The sequence below is a fragment of the Tursiops truncatus genome, chromosome 1 (assembly GCF_011762595.2).
Source record: "Tursiops truncatus isolate mTurTru1 chromosome 1, mTurTru1.mat.Y, whole genome shotgun sequence".
Lineage (NCBI taxonomy): Eukaryota > Metazoa > Chordata > Mammalia > Artiodactyla > Delphinidae > Tursiops > Tursiops truncatus.
In genome coordinates, this window is record NC_047034.1 from 95966486 (window position 1) to 95984372 (window position 17887).

At 38.9% G+C, this 17887-nt stretch overlaps 1 protein-coding gene across 2 annotated transcripts in view; it reads right to left on the bottom strand.

Annotated features, from left to right (window-relative positions):
* The window catches only part of MFSD14A (major facilitator superfamily domain containing 14A), a 46361-nt gene that overhangs the window by 26594 nt on the left and 1880 nt on the right, over positions 1–17887 (bottom strand). The window contains exon 1 of one of the 2 annotated variants that reach the window (XM_019919241.3): positions 11470–11690. The exons of the other annotated variant lie outside the window; for it this stretch is intronic. Coding sequence (XP_019774800.1) covers positions 11470–11553 — 84 coding nt within the window. The 5' untranslated portion in view covers positions 11554–11690. Of the gene's footprint in view, positions 1–11469; positions 11691–17887 lie in introns of those variants that run through there. 2 annotated transcript variants of the gene reach the window in all.

The window sequence follows — 17887 nt, forward strand, 5'->3', positions numbered from 1 at the left end:
TGAGGGCTGATTAAAACAATTAGTTAGCAGCAAATGTGATATTTGAAACCACCAGAGTAGGTGAGATGAAGTCTGAAAAGAGCAGTGGGCTACGACAGAGCCCCAAGAAACACCAAAATTTAAGTAGAGTTGACCCTTGAACAATGCAGGGGTTAAGGGGCACCGAGCCCCACACAGTCAAAAATCCATGTATAACTTTACAGTCAGCCCTCCGTATCCAGGTTCTGCATCTGTGGATTCAACCAACTGCAGATCATGTAGTACTGTAGCATGTATTTATTGAAAAAATCCATGTATAAGTGGACCCAGGCAGTTCAAACCCATGTTGTTCATGGGTCAACTGCAGTGGGCAGAAGAAAAGGAACCCATGAAGATAAAGGAACAATCAGAGAAACATCAGGAGAATCAAGAGAATACAGTGTCACATGACAAAGCAGCAGTTTTAGGAAGGAAGGGGTAATGCCCAGTACCAAATAGATAAGGTAAAAACAAATGTCCACAGGATTTCGTTAAGCTCCAAACTAGTTTTGTTCACCATCACACACACTCAGCATCTATTAAAATGCCAAGTAGAACTTCTCAGGGCCTTTAACATGCTAATTTATATTATATTATTTATATTATGAATCTCCAAGAAGATATTATTTTCCAAACTTGACCATGAAATCCTCTGTCATATAAGAGACAGTATCTCACCAACACTTGAGTTCCTTGGAAAACTGTCTGAGGAATACTGATAAAAAGTAAGATGATAATTTCATAACAATGTGTATAAATATACACAGAGAGCCAAAAGCCTGGAAGTGGCTGCTTAAGTGAAGAACACTTAATCATTCAAGGACAGTGTTGGGAAAGCTTTGCAAAGGAATTAATAACATAGAGGGAGTAGGGATGGAGCAAAGTGAATGGCTACAAAAAAACATTTAAGAGGTAGAATAAGGACTCAGTCAGTGGATGACTAGATGTAGCAGAGGAGGGTAGAGAAGATCAAAGATGAAAAGATTTCAGTTTCTGCCTTGGTCAGCTGGACAGTGAAGAAAAGGGAAAGAATAAAAGATTAGTTTTAGGCATACTAGTTTGAGAAAAACACGTACAGCATTAGCTGAATTTAAAGAAAACAAAATGAGTAAACTATGCAAGAAATAGCAAAAGATTAATATCTTAACTAGGTAAAGCATTCATGAAAACCAATACAAAAGCACTATGATGCTATAACAATATAAAGAATATAAACAAATAATTTTTAAAATAGCTCATAACATTCTATCATGGAAATAACCAAACATTCAGTAAAAGCTCCACCACAAAGATGTTCACAGCAGCATCATTTATAGTAGTAAATATGGAAATCTAAATGTTCAACCTTTAGTTACATAGCCTATAATCAAATCATGGTATATAAATTAGACAGAATAATATGCAGCCAAAAACTGTTTATTGATAATCTTTAATGACAAGTAAAAATGTTTATGGCAATGTTAAATTTAAAAAAATCAAAGGAGGATATAAAATTGTGTAATTTCAACTATGAAGAACAAAATAAAAACTCACCTCAATGTTAACAACAGTTATATTAGGTAGTGATTTTAAGTGACATAAAATTGTTTATTATGTTGTCCTGAATTTTCTAAATCTTTTCTAATAGTCATGACTGTACTTTAAATAAGAGGGGCTTCCCTGGTGGCGCAGTGGTTGGGAATCCGCCTGCCAATGCAGAGGACACGGGTTCAAGCCCTGGGCCAGGAAGATCCCACATGCCGTGGAGAAACTAAGCCCGTGCGCCACGGCTGCTGAGCCTGCGCTCTGGAGCCCGTGAGCCACAGCTACTGAGCCTGCACTCTAGAGTCCGTGAGCCACAACTACGGAAGCCCGAGCGCCTGGAGCCCATGCTCCGTAACAGGAGAGGCCACAGCAATGAGAAGCCCGCGCACAGCAACAAAGAGTAGCCCCTGTTCACTGCAACTAGAGGAAGCCCGCGCACACAACGGAGACCCAACACAGCCAAAAATAATAAAATAAAATAAAATAAAATAAAATAAAATAATCACCTCACGTCGGTCAGAATGGCCATCATCAAAAAATCTAGAAACAATAAATGCTGGAAAGGGTGTGGTGAAAAGGGAACCTTCCTGCACTGTTGGTGGGAATGTAAATTGATACAACCACTATGGAAAATAGTATGGAGGTTCCTTAAAAAGCTAAAAATAGAACTACCATATGACCCAGCAGTCCCACTACTGAGCATGTACCCTGAGAAAACCATAATTCAAAAAGAGACATGTACCATAATGTTCATTGCAGCTCTATTTACAATAGCCAGGACATGGAATCAACCTAAATGTCCATTGATAGATGAATGGATAAAGAAGATGTGGCACATATATACAATGGAATATTTCTCAGCCATAAAAAGAAATGAAATTGAGTTATTTGTAGTGAGGTGGATGGACCTAGAGTCTCATACAGAATGAAATAAGTCAGAAAGAGAAAAACAAATACCGTATGCTAACGCATATATATGGAATCTAAAAAAAAAAAAAAGGTACTGATGAACCTAGCTGCAGGGCAGGAATAAAGAGGTAGACACAGAAAATGGACTTGAGGAAATGGGGTGGGAGGGCAAAGCTGGTGCAAAGTGAGTAGCATCAACATATATACTACTGAATGTAAAATAGTTGGCTGGTGGGAAGCAGCAGCATAGCACAGGGAGATGGACTCGGTGCTTTGCGATAACTTATGGGGTGGGATACGGAGGATGGAACGGAGGCTCAAGAGGAAGGAGATATGGGGACATATGTATGCATATGGCTGATTCGCTTTGTTGTGCAACAGAAACTAACACAGTATTGTGAAGCAATTATACTCCAATAAAGATCTATTAAAAAATAAATAAAAATATTTTTTTAAAATAAATAAATAAGAGGAAAATGTTTTACTTATCTAAGAGAAAAACTATGTAAAAGATAGGTAGTTGCATATGCTTGTCCCTCCTAAGCCATTCTCTCATATTTCCCAGAGTTGGGGGAAAAAAAGTGTGTGTGTGTGTGTGTGTGCGCGCGTGTGCGTGTGTGCGTGTGCGTGTGTGTGTGTGTGTGTGTGTGTGTTAAGGCAGGGCAGGGAGAGAGACAGCTGCTTGCCCTAAGGTACTAGTAATTTTGAGAGTTGTATTATATCCATAGTCATCTATCCTGTTTTAAATGAATTCAAAAGTAATACAAGATCTTAATAAAACTGACAAATTTTTAAAATATTTTACTAATCTGGAATTACAGAAACTTCTAGGCAGGACTTTTGATGTTAAGTTTTAACGGAATACCGATCCATAATCAAAATTCCAGGACAATTTGGGAAGAATACAAGGGTCATGGCCTGGGCAGAAAGACTAAGGGAAGAGGGTTAACAAACAGATAGGGGGCAAATATTTGACCAGTGCGTGGTTTACAGCATCAAGAGTAGAAAGTTCAGCATAATGAGATCATATCAACATATGACATTTGAAGATTCTCAAAAGAATTAAGAGGTACACAGTGGAAAATTCTGAAGGAGACAAATTTGAACATAAACTAATACGTACCCAACCCCAAATGCCAAGATATTCCGCCTAAAAGCGTAATAATTACTATGCCAAAAGTCCATTCAGCTGAGTAATTTCCCTCTTATGGAGGCATGAGAGATGATTCCATGGCAGTCACCTCTAACTTCAACCTCAGAAGTCAGGGACAATCTCCTTTAACCCCACCTCCACCCTCCAATCTAATTCCATTTCCCAAAGCATACTTTCCATTGGTAACATATTTGGTTTCATCATCTAGGCTTTTGGCTAAGCCTTTTAAAAATCTACTTATTTAGTCTTCTATAACACTAGATAACTTTTACAAAGTTATATTTTGTTTTGTAAAGTACCTATTTCATTTTATTTAACTTAAATTTACCTTTTTCAAGCTCACGCTCTCTGAGGCAGGCCCTATGCTTTATTCTTCTACAATCTGGAGCATGTGGTACATGCATAGCACAAAAGGGTTTAATAAGTGTTTGCAGAACTGAAATGAATTACTCTGTAAGTCTCCTCTACCTATCACTTTAGGCATTCAGTATATGGTTACTGTATTTAAATATTGTTAAAAGGGCAATATATTCATTAATTAAATTTGCAACTTCCCCTATTAACTCCCTCCTCTATACTCTTATTGTCTGCTACTGTATCATCTATCACATGGGTTTACTGTACACATACATGAGATTAAAATAATAAAAAAATTACTAAAGACTTAGAATGATTTAAATTCATAATCTTATTTACCCCTTCTAACCTTTCAAGTTAGATACTGTTATCTCCATTTTACAGTCCAATACAGCATATAAGAGATGGATCAGTCAATCCAGGCAACTGCAAAGCCCACCCAAGTCTGGAGCTACACTCGTTGCAGTAGTTACACTGCATATATTACCACAGACTGTTACTTAAGAGTAGGGATCCAATCTTAACCATCTTAGTATCGCAATGCATAGCTCAATGCCTAGTATAGAAAGTGTATTTCATGCTCATGGACTGACTGATAACCCTTGTCATGAGAGTCAGTAGCTGTTAAATGACTTAAGTCACTTTACCTCTCTTAGCAGTTAGGGGTAAACTATTAATTTCTTACCTAAATCCTCATCTAACTCTCAAATTCCACATCTATGATTGTCCAATCAATATGAGTTTATGAATCCAGCAGTTATTGTGGGGAATATGGACTTTAATAACTTATGTTATATTCCTATCAATGAATCAGGGACTTATATGGGTTGTTGGCCAGGAGAAAGAAGTAATTCCACCAGTAACTGGGCATTACAATCCTTTTTATTAAATAGAATGTTATCATGTGAGTAAACCATGAGAATAAGCCAAACTGAGGATCATTCTTCAAAACAAAGGCTTAGACTATTAAAAATGTCAATATTATCAAAAATAAACAAAAAGCTATTCTAGACAGAAGAGAGATGGCAACTAAATGTAATAATTAAATTCTGCATCCAAAAAAAGACTATAAAGGACGTTATTGGGAAAATTGGGGAAATGTGACTGGCCTATATATTACACAATATTATTGTATCAGTGTTAAATTTTCTGAATATAATGATTATATTGTGGTTATGTGGGAGAATATCCTTATTCTTAGGTGATGCATCCTGAATGTTCTAGGGATAAAGTGTCATGATGTCTACTACTAACTCAAATGGTTCAGAAAAAAATGAAAAAATATATATAGAGAAAGGAAAATCAAATGTGGCAAAATGTTAACAATTGCTGAATCACAAATCTATGGGATGGGCAAATAGATATTATGCTATTCTTGCAACTTTTCTGTAGTTTTGAAAATTCTCAAAATAAAAGTTGTGGAAATAAAAAACACAACGAAAAAAAATAAGGTATGAAGGAGAATAATTTTGAACTTAGAATTTAATACTGACAAGTTATCAATCGAGAATGAGGATAAAATAAATCTTCAGAAAGAAACACTGAATTTTCTCTGAACAATATATAACTAAGTTTACTAAAATAATTTAATGTAAAAGTCTTACACAAAAAAAGACACAAAGATTCTTAATTATAGACATCTAAGACCTGGAGCTTTCCATGGAAGAACACTAAAACAAAAATTTCTATAGAGAATATCGTAACTACAGAGCTGCTTTCCTGGGATCCTGCCACATTATGGAATAACTGGAGGAAATAAGGCTTTACTACTAGTATTTGGCATCATGTTTCCTCTCTCACAAAGTCAGCTGGTGTTTTCTTATTTTCTATGACCTTAATCAGACAAGGCAAGGTTTACTACATTTGTGAACAAAAAGAAAACTGATCCTTTATATCCTGAAAGTATGAATCACCATAAACATGTAGAGACACCATTATACTAATTAAGTCACTTTGGCTTAATTTGCAGCGAGACTTCAGAGTTATTTTATGGATACATTATGGATCAATTTAAAAGAGATATTCAATATTTGTATATTACAGAAGTGAAGAGGTATTGGTTAGATTGCCCCTAAACAGAGTGGAATACACTTCCTATAAATATTCAACAAGAGTATAGTGAGGGGCTTCCCTGGTGGCGCAGTGGTTAGGGGTCCGCCTGCCGATGCAGGGGACACGAATTCATACCCTGGTCCGGGAAGATCCCACATGCAGCGGAGCGGCTGGGCTCGTGAGCCATGGCCGCTGAGCCTGCGCATCCGGAGCCTGTGCTCCGCGGCGGGAGAGGCCACAGCGGCGAGAGGCCCTTGTACCACAAAAACAACAACAACAACAACAAAAAAAGAGTATAGTGAGATCAAGTTTTACTCTTAAAAAAATAAAGAAGGTTTACAGCTTGAGACTGCACTGCTTTGAGGTAAATTTTGAAAAGATAAGTAACATGACAATCTATTGCATCCCTCTCCATTCTTGAGGGGAAAATATGCGGCTGACTGTTAAATCATTACGTTAAGTGCTTATCCCCATGAACACCGAATTGGTTACACAGTTCATATGACTACAAACTAAACTCACTAAAAAGGTAAAATAAAATTTAAAAACCCCCATCAACACAAAAATCAAACTGTCACCAAAGTCTAAGACGGAGCCTAAGCTCAAGACGGGTCTTAGGGTAATCTCTAATTACTCAATTTATAGAGCTAAATGATAAAATATAGACCACCTCTTGTTTTAAAAAGACTCCCTAAGAAGTATTTCCTGTGGTAGAATTCATAACTGTATTTATACACTATTGAGAAAGTAGACCTATTATTAAGAATAAGCTACTATATCTGGCTCTGAAAGAAATAAACCCATTTCAGGGATCTTGATGCGCCCTGGCTGAAATGGTCACCTGTTACTTTAATTGACACTTCTAATTCAAAAAAATGCCAAAAGACAACTCAAGCTTTTAAATAACTGAAAATTTTAAATCATATATACTTATCAGAATGATACTTGAGAAAAGCTATTCTTTTTACTTAACTTCAACACTTCAACCGTAAGTGAATTTCCACAGATGATATTGGAAAGCAGGTCTTCAAACTATAGTAAGACAAACTGGAAATATAAACTGAGAAAACTGTTTACTAATTTACCCTCAAACACACTAACCTAAAGCAAATGTTGACTCAAGGAGGTAAGGAGGTAAGTCATTCATGGTTCTGCCTGCCACAAGCTTGCCAAGGACATATATACATCCTGATGTTTCTAGGCATGCTCTACTGATTTCAAAGAACAGCTGCTTTTTGAAAGGTACCATGGCCCTCTTCATGGCTTGCACTCTAGGAACCAGAGGCTGCTCTCTGGGGGCTACAAAGAGCTATTCTGCAACTCCTTCAGCCATCCTAGCAGGTGAAGAGTGCAAATGATCAGAGCTTAGGTCCAGACATTTGAAATGATTTTTGACTCCTACTTATTCTGATTAAAATCAGAGATATCAGGAATAAGTATCTGGTGCTCTGCATCTCTGGGCATATCTGAAATGCCAATTTTACTTTTTTCAGGTACTTCCAATAAAGCAATACACATATGCCTTGCTTTCTATCTAATTTTTAAAGTCATTTTACCAATTCACTTGTGAAAAAAATGGACATTTTTCACTTTGTCAGAGACGCAGACTCACAACTGTATTCACAAAACAATAAAGATCACAATACAAAGAAAACTTTAAAAAATCATAAGGAAAATTCTATCTTTGATAATACAAATAACTCGTGTAAGTAATTCTTTGGCTCTTAGCCTCTACCAAGAATACTTATAAGCTATCTGCTAATACATGGTAATGATTTAACAATAAAACCCGAAATATTCTAAAATGTCAGAATTCACTTTCAATTCAACTGTCCTAAATGGTCTGCAATGAATAAGAGATGTAGCAAAATGTTACATACATTAAAACATAATTAAACACTGTAATCCTATGTGCTGATGCTTCAAAAAGCAAAATCACCAATAATGTCACAGCTACTTTCATCAGTAAAATGGTATAAGTAGATGATTAAGTAAATATTTATTGAATTTAACCTGTGAAACTATTCTTTAGTTACTTATGTTGTTTTCATATAGAACAACTATTCTTAAACTTTCAGGAAATATGGATCCTTTTGTGGAATCTCCCTAGAAAAATGTGTAGTCAAAGAAAATTTTGCAAACAACTTCAGGGTGAACAGACCCAAGTTAAGAATTCCTGATACAGAATCACACACCTTCACGTAATTTATCTTAATTGTGTACTACTCAAATGAACAACATAATAGTCAGCCTTACCCTGGCTTCAGCGCCAACTGAAATACAATTTCAAGAAAAAAACATTTAGTTACTTATGATTAACCTGGTTCGCTTAGAAGGGTTCACTTCTTCAAAACTGTTAAAAACTACAATAGGTATTGCTAAGCTTTTGACAAATTAACAGCTCATTACTAATTTTGTTTATGAATATTACAACTGGTTGATCAAGCTTACAAAGATGCCATTAGCAGAAGGACAAAGCAAAATAATCTTAACATTGTTGAACACTAGGAAGAAAATGGAAGGGGATCAGGTCAGTACCATTGGCCAGGGATGTGAAATACTGTTCAGAGCCTGTCATGTATGACCATATAGCCTCAGACACATGGATGTTCATAACAGTAGTCCGACCAATTTTTAAGTAGAGAGGTAGAGAAGTAAATGTCATTTTAAAACTATTTTTATGACTATAATAATTATGACTACTATAATTTCACTTACAGCTAGAGTAGATTAAAATACAAATACTGCAAAATATTACCCTGGCACTTCTAGAAATATAAATATCTCCTGATTATATATGCGAATAAATAAAATTACACTAAAAAATCATCTTAAGGGCTTCCCTGGTGGCGCAGTGGTTGAGAGTCCGCCTGCTAATGCAGGTGACACGGGTTCGTGCCCCGGTCCGGGAAGATCCCACATGCCGCGGAGCGGCTGGGCCCGTGAGCGGGCCCGTGAGCCATGACCGCTGAACCTGTGCGTCCGGAGCCTGTGCTCCGCAACGGGAGAGGCTGCAACAATGAGAGGCCCGCGTACCGCAAAAAAAAATCATCTTAAGAATGTGCTACTAGACACATTTTTAAAAATCACTTTAAATGTGTTTTTATCACTTTAAATTCACATAGTAGGCCCTGTAGGATTAAAAGATGCATAAACAAAGTCCCTATTCTAAAGAGGTGTCCAGTGCTCTTAGAATGGAAAGTTCAGCATAAGTGTACAAAGATGATAAATGATAATACCCCCATGCCCACATCCCTCAAAAGAAGCTTTCATTTATTTTATGATGGGGTTAAAAACTGTATTTTGTGTCCAAAAGCAAGCTATGAATTCACTACAACTTCAGTAAATATCAAGATAAAAAAAAAAAAAATCCTCTTCCAAATCGCCCAGGATTTAATTGCTATAAAGCGAAATTTAAAAAGTCAGAGGTAACAAAACTGAACTTTACAAGGTAAAAGGTGTGTTTCTTGAAAACAGCTTCATTCTTATCTTTTATTAAAAAAAAATAATAATAATAATACTAGGAGCTTCCCTGGTGGCGCAGTGGTTAAGAATCCACCTGCCAATACAAGAGACGTGGGTTCGAGCCCTGGTCCGGGAAGATCCCACATGCCGCGGAGCAGCTAAGCCCGTGCGCCACAGCTACTGAGTCTGCACTCTAGGGCCTGCGAGCCACAACTACTGAGCCCGCGAGCCACAACTACTGAAGCCCGCGCAGAGCCCCTGCTCTGCAACAAGAGAAGCCACGCAATGAGAAGCCCGTGCACCGCAATGGAAGAGTAGCCCCCACTCGCCACAACTAGAGAAAGCCCGAGCGCTGCAATGAAGACCCAATGCAGCCAAAAATAAATAAATAAATTCATTTTAAAAATTACTAATCTTAAATATCACTTGCTTTTACAAAATACAATTCTTTGATGCTTCAATTTTTAGATTGTAGATGAACTTAAAATATCAAATCCCTATGATTGACAAAGGCAACCAGTATTCTTTCAAGCTATTTCTCTCCCCACATAGTAGTTCTAACCAACTTGGTCAAAAGAGCCATGACAATTCATAACTGACTTAATCAAAATAATGTTTTAATTAATTAAATAATAAATTAAATACAACAAAAAGATCTGAAGACTTGAATTTCAAAGTTTCTTTTTTCACCAAATGTCAAAGCTATGACATCTATGGATTTGACAGTTAACTAAAAGTATATTCTGAAATTGCTACATATGTCCCAAGCTTTCTAAATTTTAGCATAACTAACTGGGCCGTATTCTGAAATGTCAAAAGAAAGTTGTCTCTGATTTCAAATGAATTTAGCAAATCCTCAATGGCGACCTAATTACATATTTAGCACTATGCTAGTAGCTGAGGGCTCCAACAAAACACAAATATGGAAAAAAGGAACCATTTCTGCACATTTCTCGGAAAAGTGAAGTATGTATTTCACCTTTGCATTCTATTTCGGAACGTGATATCAAAGAATGCAACAAAGACCAGAGAGTGTAGCAACGGAGAATTTTCAGCTAAAAAAAAAAGTATAGGCGAGTTATTGTCAATTAAAAGGCCTACGTCCCCTGCCGGTTAACAGCACAACGCATAAAGTTGACTGTGATGACAACTGTTTCTAAAAAGCAAAAATTTTTCCTTGCCCTCAATCTGTCTTCCTTTCAAAGGTCTTCCAATCCTCAGCCCATGATCAACTCTACCTAGTATTTTTTGTTTTAAAATACACCAGGTGATTTTAAAACAACAGGGTGATGACTCTTCTTTGAAAACTAGCAGATTGAAGTCTAGGCCCCAGGTGTCCTCCGTCACGCTCCAGACTGCGGGAAGTGAGGAGCAAAGCCCACCTTCTGACAGTGTTTACCGTACTGGAAGCAGCCAAGAGCAGGAGCACTGACCCAGAACGCCGTGGAAGAAGGGAGCGAGCGCACTACGGGGCCCCAGTGGGGTCGCCGCGCCAGATGCCACCCGGTTAGCAGCATATGGGAGGGCAGGGATTGCTCCCGGCCGCTTCCAGAGCGCGGCCACGGCCTCGCGGGGCCTGGACGGCGCAGGCGAGGCTGCGGAGGCGAAGGGGACGGCGGAACCAGCTACGACCCGGCGACCCGGCGGACCGGCCGGCAGCGGAGCCCGGCGTCGATTCCTCCCCGCGGCTGAGGCGCTCGTGGGCTCAAGGCCGCAGGGCCTCCAGGGGCGGCCAAAGGAAAGGGTGGCAGGTGCGGGAGAGGCGGGCGGCTTCTCCATTCGAGAGGACGGGCCCCGGAGGCCGCAGGCCGGGGCGAGGGAGGAAAGCCCCTGGAGCACAGGCACTGGGGGCCCGGGAGCCCGAGACACCGGCACCGCGGGAGGGGTGAGGGAGGGCAGGGGCAGTCGGGGGCGGCTGCAGGCGTCAGCGTTAGGGGCAGAAAGAGATCCGGGCCCCAGAAGACCCTACCCGGCGCGGTACCCCAGCTCACCGTGCCTCCGTCCTTAATGATGATTTTCTTGGCCAGCATGATACTGCGGTTCGCGGCCCGTTTCTTCTTCTTCCCCTGGGTCATTTTACCATCCTCGATTCCTGGCGTTGCTGCAGCCACTCCCGGGGCGGCCGGCCCCAGCGGCGAGTGCCGTCCCGCCACTACTGCCGGGCCGAGCCGCTCGGGGCGCCCGCCGCCATCTTGAAGGCCCGGCCTGCCTCCGGCGGCGCGTCACATCGTGCGATCGGTCGACCAGCCCGCCCCGCCCACGTGACGCGCCCCGCCCGCTCAGCCGCTGGGCAGTCTGCGCCCGCGAAGGGAAGCCCCGAGGGAAGCGGGCGGCGCGCGGCCGAGGCAGCCGGTGGAGGGAGCGGCGCGTGGAGAGATCCGTGTGCTCTCCGTTCACCAGCTCGCTCAGCCCTCACCGCAGCCCTGGGCGCTGGGGACGGTTATAGATCCCCTAAACAGAGGAAGAATTTAAGTTTCTAAAAGTTACCTACTAGTGGAAGTACAGCTGATAAACGGTTGCACTGGAATTTTAACCAGGTGTCCTCAACTATGAGGGCTGTCTCCAACTGTGTTCTAACCAACACCGGAACCGAAGGAAACGGTTGAAATAGTTTTACAGAAATAGTGGGTGACTGAAGGAGTAAAGATAAACTGAGTTTTCCTAGTCTTTTGTCCTTCTGGTGCCGGGGGCGGGGGTAGAGAAAGCCTGGAGCTCAGCTGAAGCCCGCCTGTTTCCAGGAGCTCCCTGGCCCCAGGCAGGATCTTTTCTCTAATCCCTGTCAATAAAAATTTACATAGTCTAGGCCACTACCTGTTTTACCGTGTTTAAAAATTAACGTTGTTAATTAACGCTGTTAATTAACAGTTGTCACAAGTGGAGTATGGACTTCAAATTAAAGTATCACGATGTTAAATGTGCGATTACTGTGTTATGTAAGAGAATATCCTTTTCCTTAAGAAATATACACCGGAGTCTTAAGGAGTGAAGGAATGTGATGCATGCTACCTACTCTAAAATGGTTAGGAAATAGCATGTATGTATGTGAGAGGAGGGGGTTGAGAGTGATAAAGCAAAATGGCAAGGTGATAAAAAAAATAGTGAATTTCTGTGTGGTGGTTTTAAGATACCTTCACAAATTCAGTGATATTCTCTTCTGGAAGAGGAGTCGTCTAATTCCCCTTCTCCGGAGTGTGGGCTGGGCTTAGTGGCTCTGTTATCTAATAGGATATTGTAGAAGTGACGTATCTGACTTCCTAGGCTAGGTCATAAAAGGCTCTGCATCTTCCCGCTAGCTTTCTCTTTTTCATTCACTCAGGACCCAAGTCTAGTGGAAACTAGCCGCCATGTCATGAGGACACTGTACTGAGGCCTTCCACCAACAGATATGTGAGTGAGTCATCTTGGAAGCCAGTCCTCCAGTCCTGCTCAAGGCTTTGGCTGGCAGCAACCCATGCCAACATCCTGACTGCAACTTCAGGAAACCCTGAGCAATGCCTGCCCAGCTAAGCCACTCCTGGTTTCCTGACTCTCAGAAACTGTAAGATAAAAAGTATTCGTTTTAAGCCACTAAGCTTTGGGGTAATTTGGCACACAGCTATATAGATAACTAATACACAGGGTAAAGGGAGTGTATGTTCTTGGTACTATTACTGCAACTTTTCTGTAAGCTTGAAATTATTTTAAAATGTTAAAAAATAAATTTGATTGAATTTTCTATTTCGATAACTGATTAGACATAGAAAACAAATCAATTTCCATGGAAGGGAGAAGAAAGGCATTTTAGCCTGGTAATTCAAGTTACATGTTTCCTCAATAAGTAAACATTTGTTTAAAAATATTCTCTTACTGAAACTGACTTGAAGTTCTTTAGATAAAGTAAGATGAGATAGATTTCATAGTTAAATCCCCAGTAGTTTGTTTTGGATGGATGGAGAGGGCTGGTAAGATCATTTATTGTGCGGTTACTCTGACCTTTTTCAAAATCATACTTCATCTAGCTGCACCAGCTTTATCATCCTTAACAACTGATTATTGTTTAGTCATTCAAAAAAATATTTGAGGGCTTCCCTGGTGGTGCAGTGGTTGAGAGTCCGCCTGCCGATGCAGGGGACACGGGTTCGTGCCCCGGTCCGGGGAGATCCCACATGCCGCGGAGTGGCTAGGCCCGTGAGCCATGGCCGCTGAGCCTGCGCGTCTGGAGCCTGTGCTCCGCAACGGGAGAGGCCACAACAGTGAGAGGCCCGCGTACTGAAAAAAAAAATATTTGAGAGCCTGTAAGTGTCTGCCACAGTTTTACTAGACACTGGAGATACATCAATAGATGATATTTATGTATGTAGAGCTTAATTATACTGGGGGACAGAGTTATAAAACAAACACAAAATGAAGATAATTACAAATTGTGGTAAGTGCTGTTGTAAAAAAGGTAATAAGAGAAATTTAGCATATATTGAATGTCCAGAATGTCCCAGGCATTGTGCTAGAAGAGCTGCAATAGTAAACAAGAGATGACTCTTGTAACAGACTTACTGTGCATATACTTGTGGCTTTCTGTGTGATTTGGGGTTGTGAAGATTCACGAACTTTAAGTTAAGAGGTTGATGTGTCACTTAGGGTTCTTTGGTTATAGTCAACAGAAACTAGCATTAGCTAACATAAGCAAAATGGAGTGATTTGGAAGGATCCTGGAAGTTCCCAAAATTAATGAGAAGGTGAATAATCAGGCTTGAAAACAGGCAAGAACCAGTATTTGGAAATTTCATGAGAACACTTCATGAGGCACTTTGGAAGGGAGAGAAATCCCTTGGAGAGAAGGGCAAGTGGCTGAAGCTAAATATTCCTAAAGAAACAAGATTGTATGGCAGAATCCAATCCCCCCAAATGTGCCGTTTATTAAAGAAACTGCACTTTACCATACAAACAGAAGAGGGCCTCCTTAACTATGAAACAGTCACCTACATTCTTTCACCCCTTCCTTCTGTAGAACAATCTGTTCTGGCTGATCCAAGAAAATCCTACATGTTTTACGAGGGACAGAAAAAGCCACCAAAACCCCATAAAAGGCTACTATAAGAGGAAAACAGAAAATGAAAACTTTTAAATTAATAGAAAATACTACCCTCTAGAAAATATGAAGCAGAGGAAAACTATATACATCACTCCAATATGAATTAAATATCATTAAATGAGCAATTGCAGATGTGAAAGAATGTAACAAACTGTTAAAAACTCAACAGGAAGATGAGAGTTGATCAAACTCAGGCAATTTACTGAAATAGTAAAATCATCTAAAAAATGAAAACTAAATTACAGGGTTCCTAAGAGAGAACAGATACACATGAAAATAAGGAACATGGAGGAGAAGAATAAATCAGCTATAAGGAAAAAAAGAGAAAATGACATGGAAAAAATTATCTGGGCCTCCAGGAAAAAAAAAAACAACAACAAACAAAGTTAATATTTTTTCCAAAGGGGGAAAAAAATCAAATGGTGCCAGATTTCTTGACAATAACACCAAGCAACACAACAATGGAGCAGCATTTTCAAAAAAACTCAAAGTGTGAGCCAAAGATTTTATAGTTCATCAAGCTGTACTTAAAGTATCTAGGCTCTAGAAGAAATTTTAAACATGCTAGAACTTAAGGAATATTGTACTTACAAGCCCTCCTTGAGTACTCTACTAGAAGAGCTTCATCCAGCCAAGAGTTGACTGGGGAGCCTTCAGCTAAAGTACTGGGTGAAGAGTATTAAATATACTTAAAATATATTTAATTTTATAACAAATGCAGGGACTAGGGTGAAAAAATAGTGTGTAAATGTTATATGTTCTAAAACATTTCGAATAGAAATAAGGCAACTAAAAAATATGAGAAGATGGAAGGAGTAGAATAAGTTCATTGGTTGTCACAAAGGCAATTAGATGGGAGTCAAAGAACATTTAAAACGGCAAATAGTAGAAGCTTAAACAAGCAAAAAGAGGTCTTTTATGGCATTACATAAAATGTTATCAGTAAAAAGGTAACCACTAGAACAGAAAACCCTTTCTAAACATAAAAAGAAATTTTAAAAGCAAGGAACACACTCCACAGGGTGAAACGCAATAAATATAGCAATGTACACACTTTATTTTTTTAAAAGAAACACAGGAAAGATAAACTAGCAACTAATGAAAATAATTATCTATAGGAGGTGATTAGGAATGGGCTGGAGGCATAGGCATGGCAGCTTGGCTAATCTGAGTATACTTTTTATATAGTTTTAACTTTGAACCATGTAAATGCTTCACGTATTCAAAAGCAATAAAATTTTTAAATTAAATATGAAATTGAATACAAACAAAAACAAACTAAACTAGTTAGATCACAGTGATAGCATAACCATGTAGAGAAAATAGTAATTTACATTAACTTTTGAACATACTCTCAGTGGGCTATTCTAAGGACAAAGAGAACTGCAAATTTTATTCAATATGTTTTCCATTAGTAATACTGGTATTGTAGTGCTGAAACATAAGCTATATAATAAAACATATAAGCAAATATGCTAATGTTACTCAGAACCAATATTTTCACTGTAAGAGAAAAGAGAGGCAAATATAAAGAAAAAAGCTTGTAATACTAATTTTTAATTGTAAACATTGATTTAAATTCATGAACTCTTAAAACTGTTATTTCCTAGCTCTGCCCACTGATATATGGCTCATAAGTAAATGGAGTTCAAATTCCATTCCCCCTAAAAGGAATAGATAGGGCTCCTTGGAGAAATAGCTGATATTCCCCAGCTTTGGAACAGGACAAGTACGAGGCAAGTCTAGAACATATTGTTGTACCTGAAGCAAGGAGGACCTCAGAGACTAATGTGGTCATGTCTAACAGAACAGAAGCTAGCTTCTAGTGACCTCCACTGGCTACTGGCTTACAATATGAACATCAAAAGGAAATGTGACTGGGGAATTCCCTGGAGATGCAGTGTTTAGGACTCCACACTCTCACTGCTGAGGGCCTGGGTTCGATCCCTGGTCAGGGAACTAAGATCTCATAAGCCGTGAGGCACAGCTAAAAAAACAAACAGAAAAACAAAACAAAACAACAAAACTGTGACTGTAATTAGCTATAATGTTTACACTGAAGATTAAGGACAGTGATCTGGGGAAAAAAAAGAGGGCTTTGGGAACAAGAAAGGAGGGAAAATAGTCTTTTTAAAATAGAGGAATAGAAACTATATAATAAATGTAGAAGAAAATTAGAGAATTAAAAAATTTTAAATCACTATTTTGCACCTCAGTGTGATAAATGATTCAGTTAAGAATCATCAGTTGATGCTAAAACCATTGAGTGAAAGGCTGGTAGGAAAAAGAACATTCCCATGGTGCCAAAATACTACCCTAAAGAATACTAATTACTAAGGAGAGAAAATGACCTTTACAATGGAAAGATCTGTTAGTCACCACCTTGACTGAATGATTATCATCAATGAGACAATCTAGAATTATGTGTCTTCTAATGTGATACAATATAAAACGTAAAAGATAATCTGAAATATTCTTTCCCAAAACATTTAACCTGAAGTTAATCAAACCTACAGACTTCCAGTTTGAAGGAAATGCAAAGAATAAAGGGAACAAATCAAGGATATTGACAGATCATGGATGGATGCCAAGTGACTTACACTCTTCAAAAAGTCACATCATGGGGAAAAAAAAGCCATTGGGGTACAGGGAAGGATCTTCTAGACTAAAAGAGACAATCAAATAGAAAGTATGATCCTCATCTGAATCCTGGATCAAAGCCAGAAAAACCTGTAAAAGGTCATTTTTTGAGACAACTGGAAATATCTGAATATGAACGTAGGTGATACAATAAAATTAAATTTTCTTAAGTGTGATAATGGGATTGAATTTAATTAGAAAAATGTCCATATTTTTAGAAGTGTCCTGATAAAGCTAGTATGGCAAAATGTTAATTGTTGAATTCAGGTGGACGGCAAATGGGTATACTATTATTTCAACTTTTATATACTTTAAAATTTTTTCAAAATGAGAAGCTGGGGAAAATTTAAATTAAAAAAAAAAGGTCTTTTAACAATGCTTACTTTGTGAGTACATGGAGATGACCCATGAATTTTTCAAAACTAAGCTGACAATCATAGCATGATTGAAGTCATTAAAACAGCAATAACAGTATAAAAACGAAATATTAAAAGCAAAAACAGGGGAATTCCCTGGCCGTCCAATGCTTAGGACCCCGCGCTTTCAGTGCCGAGACCCAGGTTCAATCCCTGGTCAGGGAACTAACATTCCGCAAACTGTGCGGCGCGACAAAAAGGCCTTTAAGATGAATGGAGACAAATATAAAGTAATGAAAATTTGGGGCATTATATAACATCCAAAGTAAGCTTCAGATTTTAAAA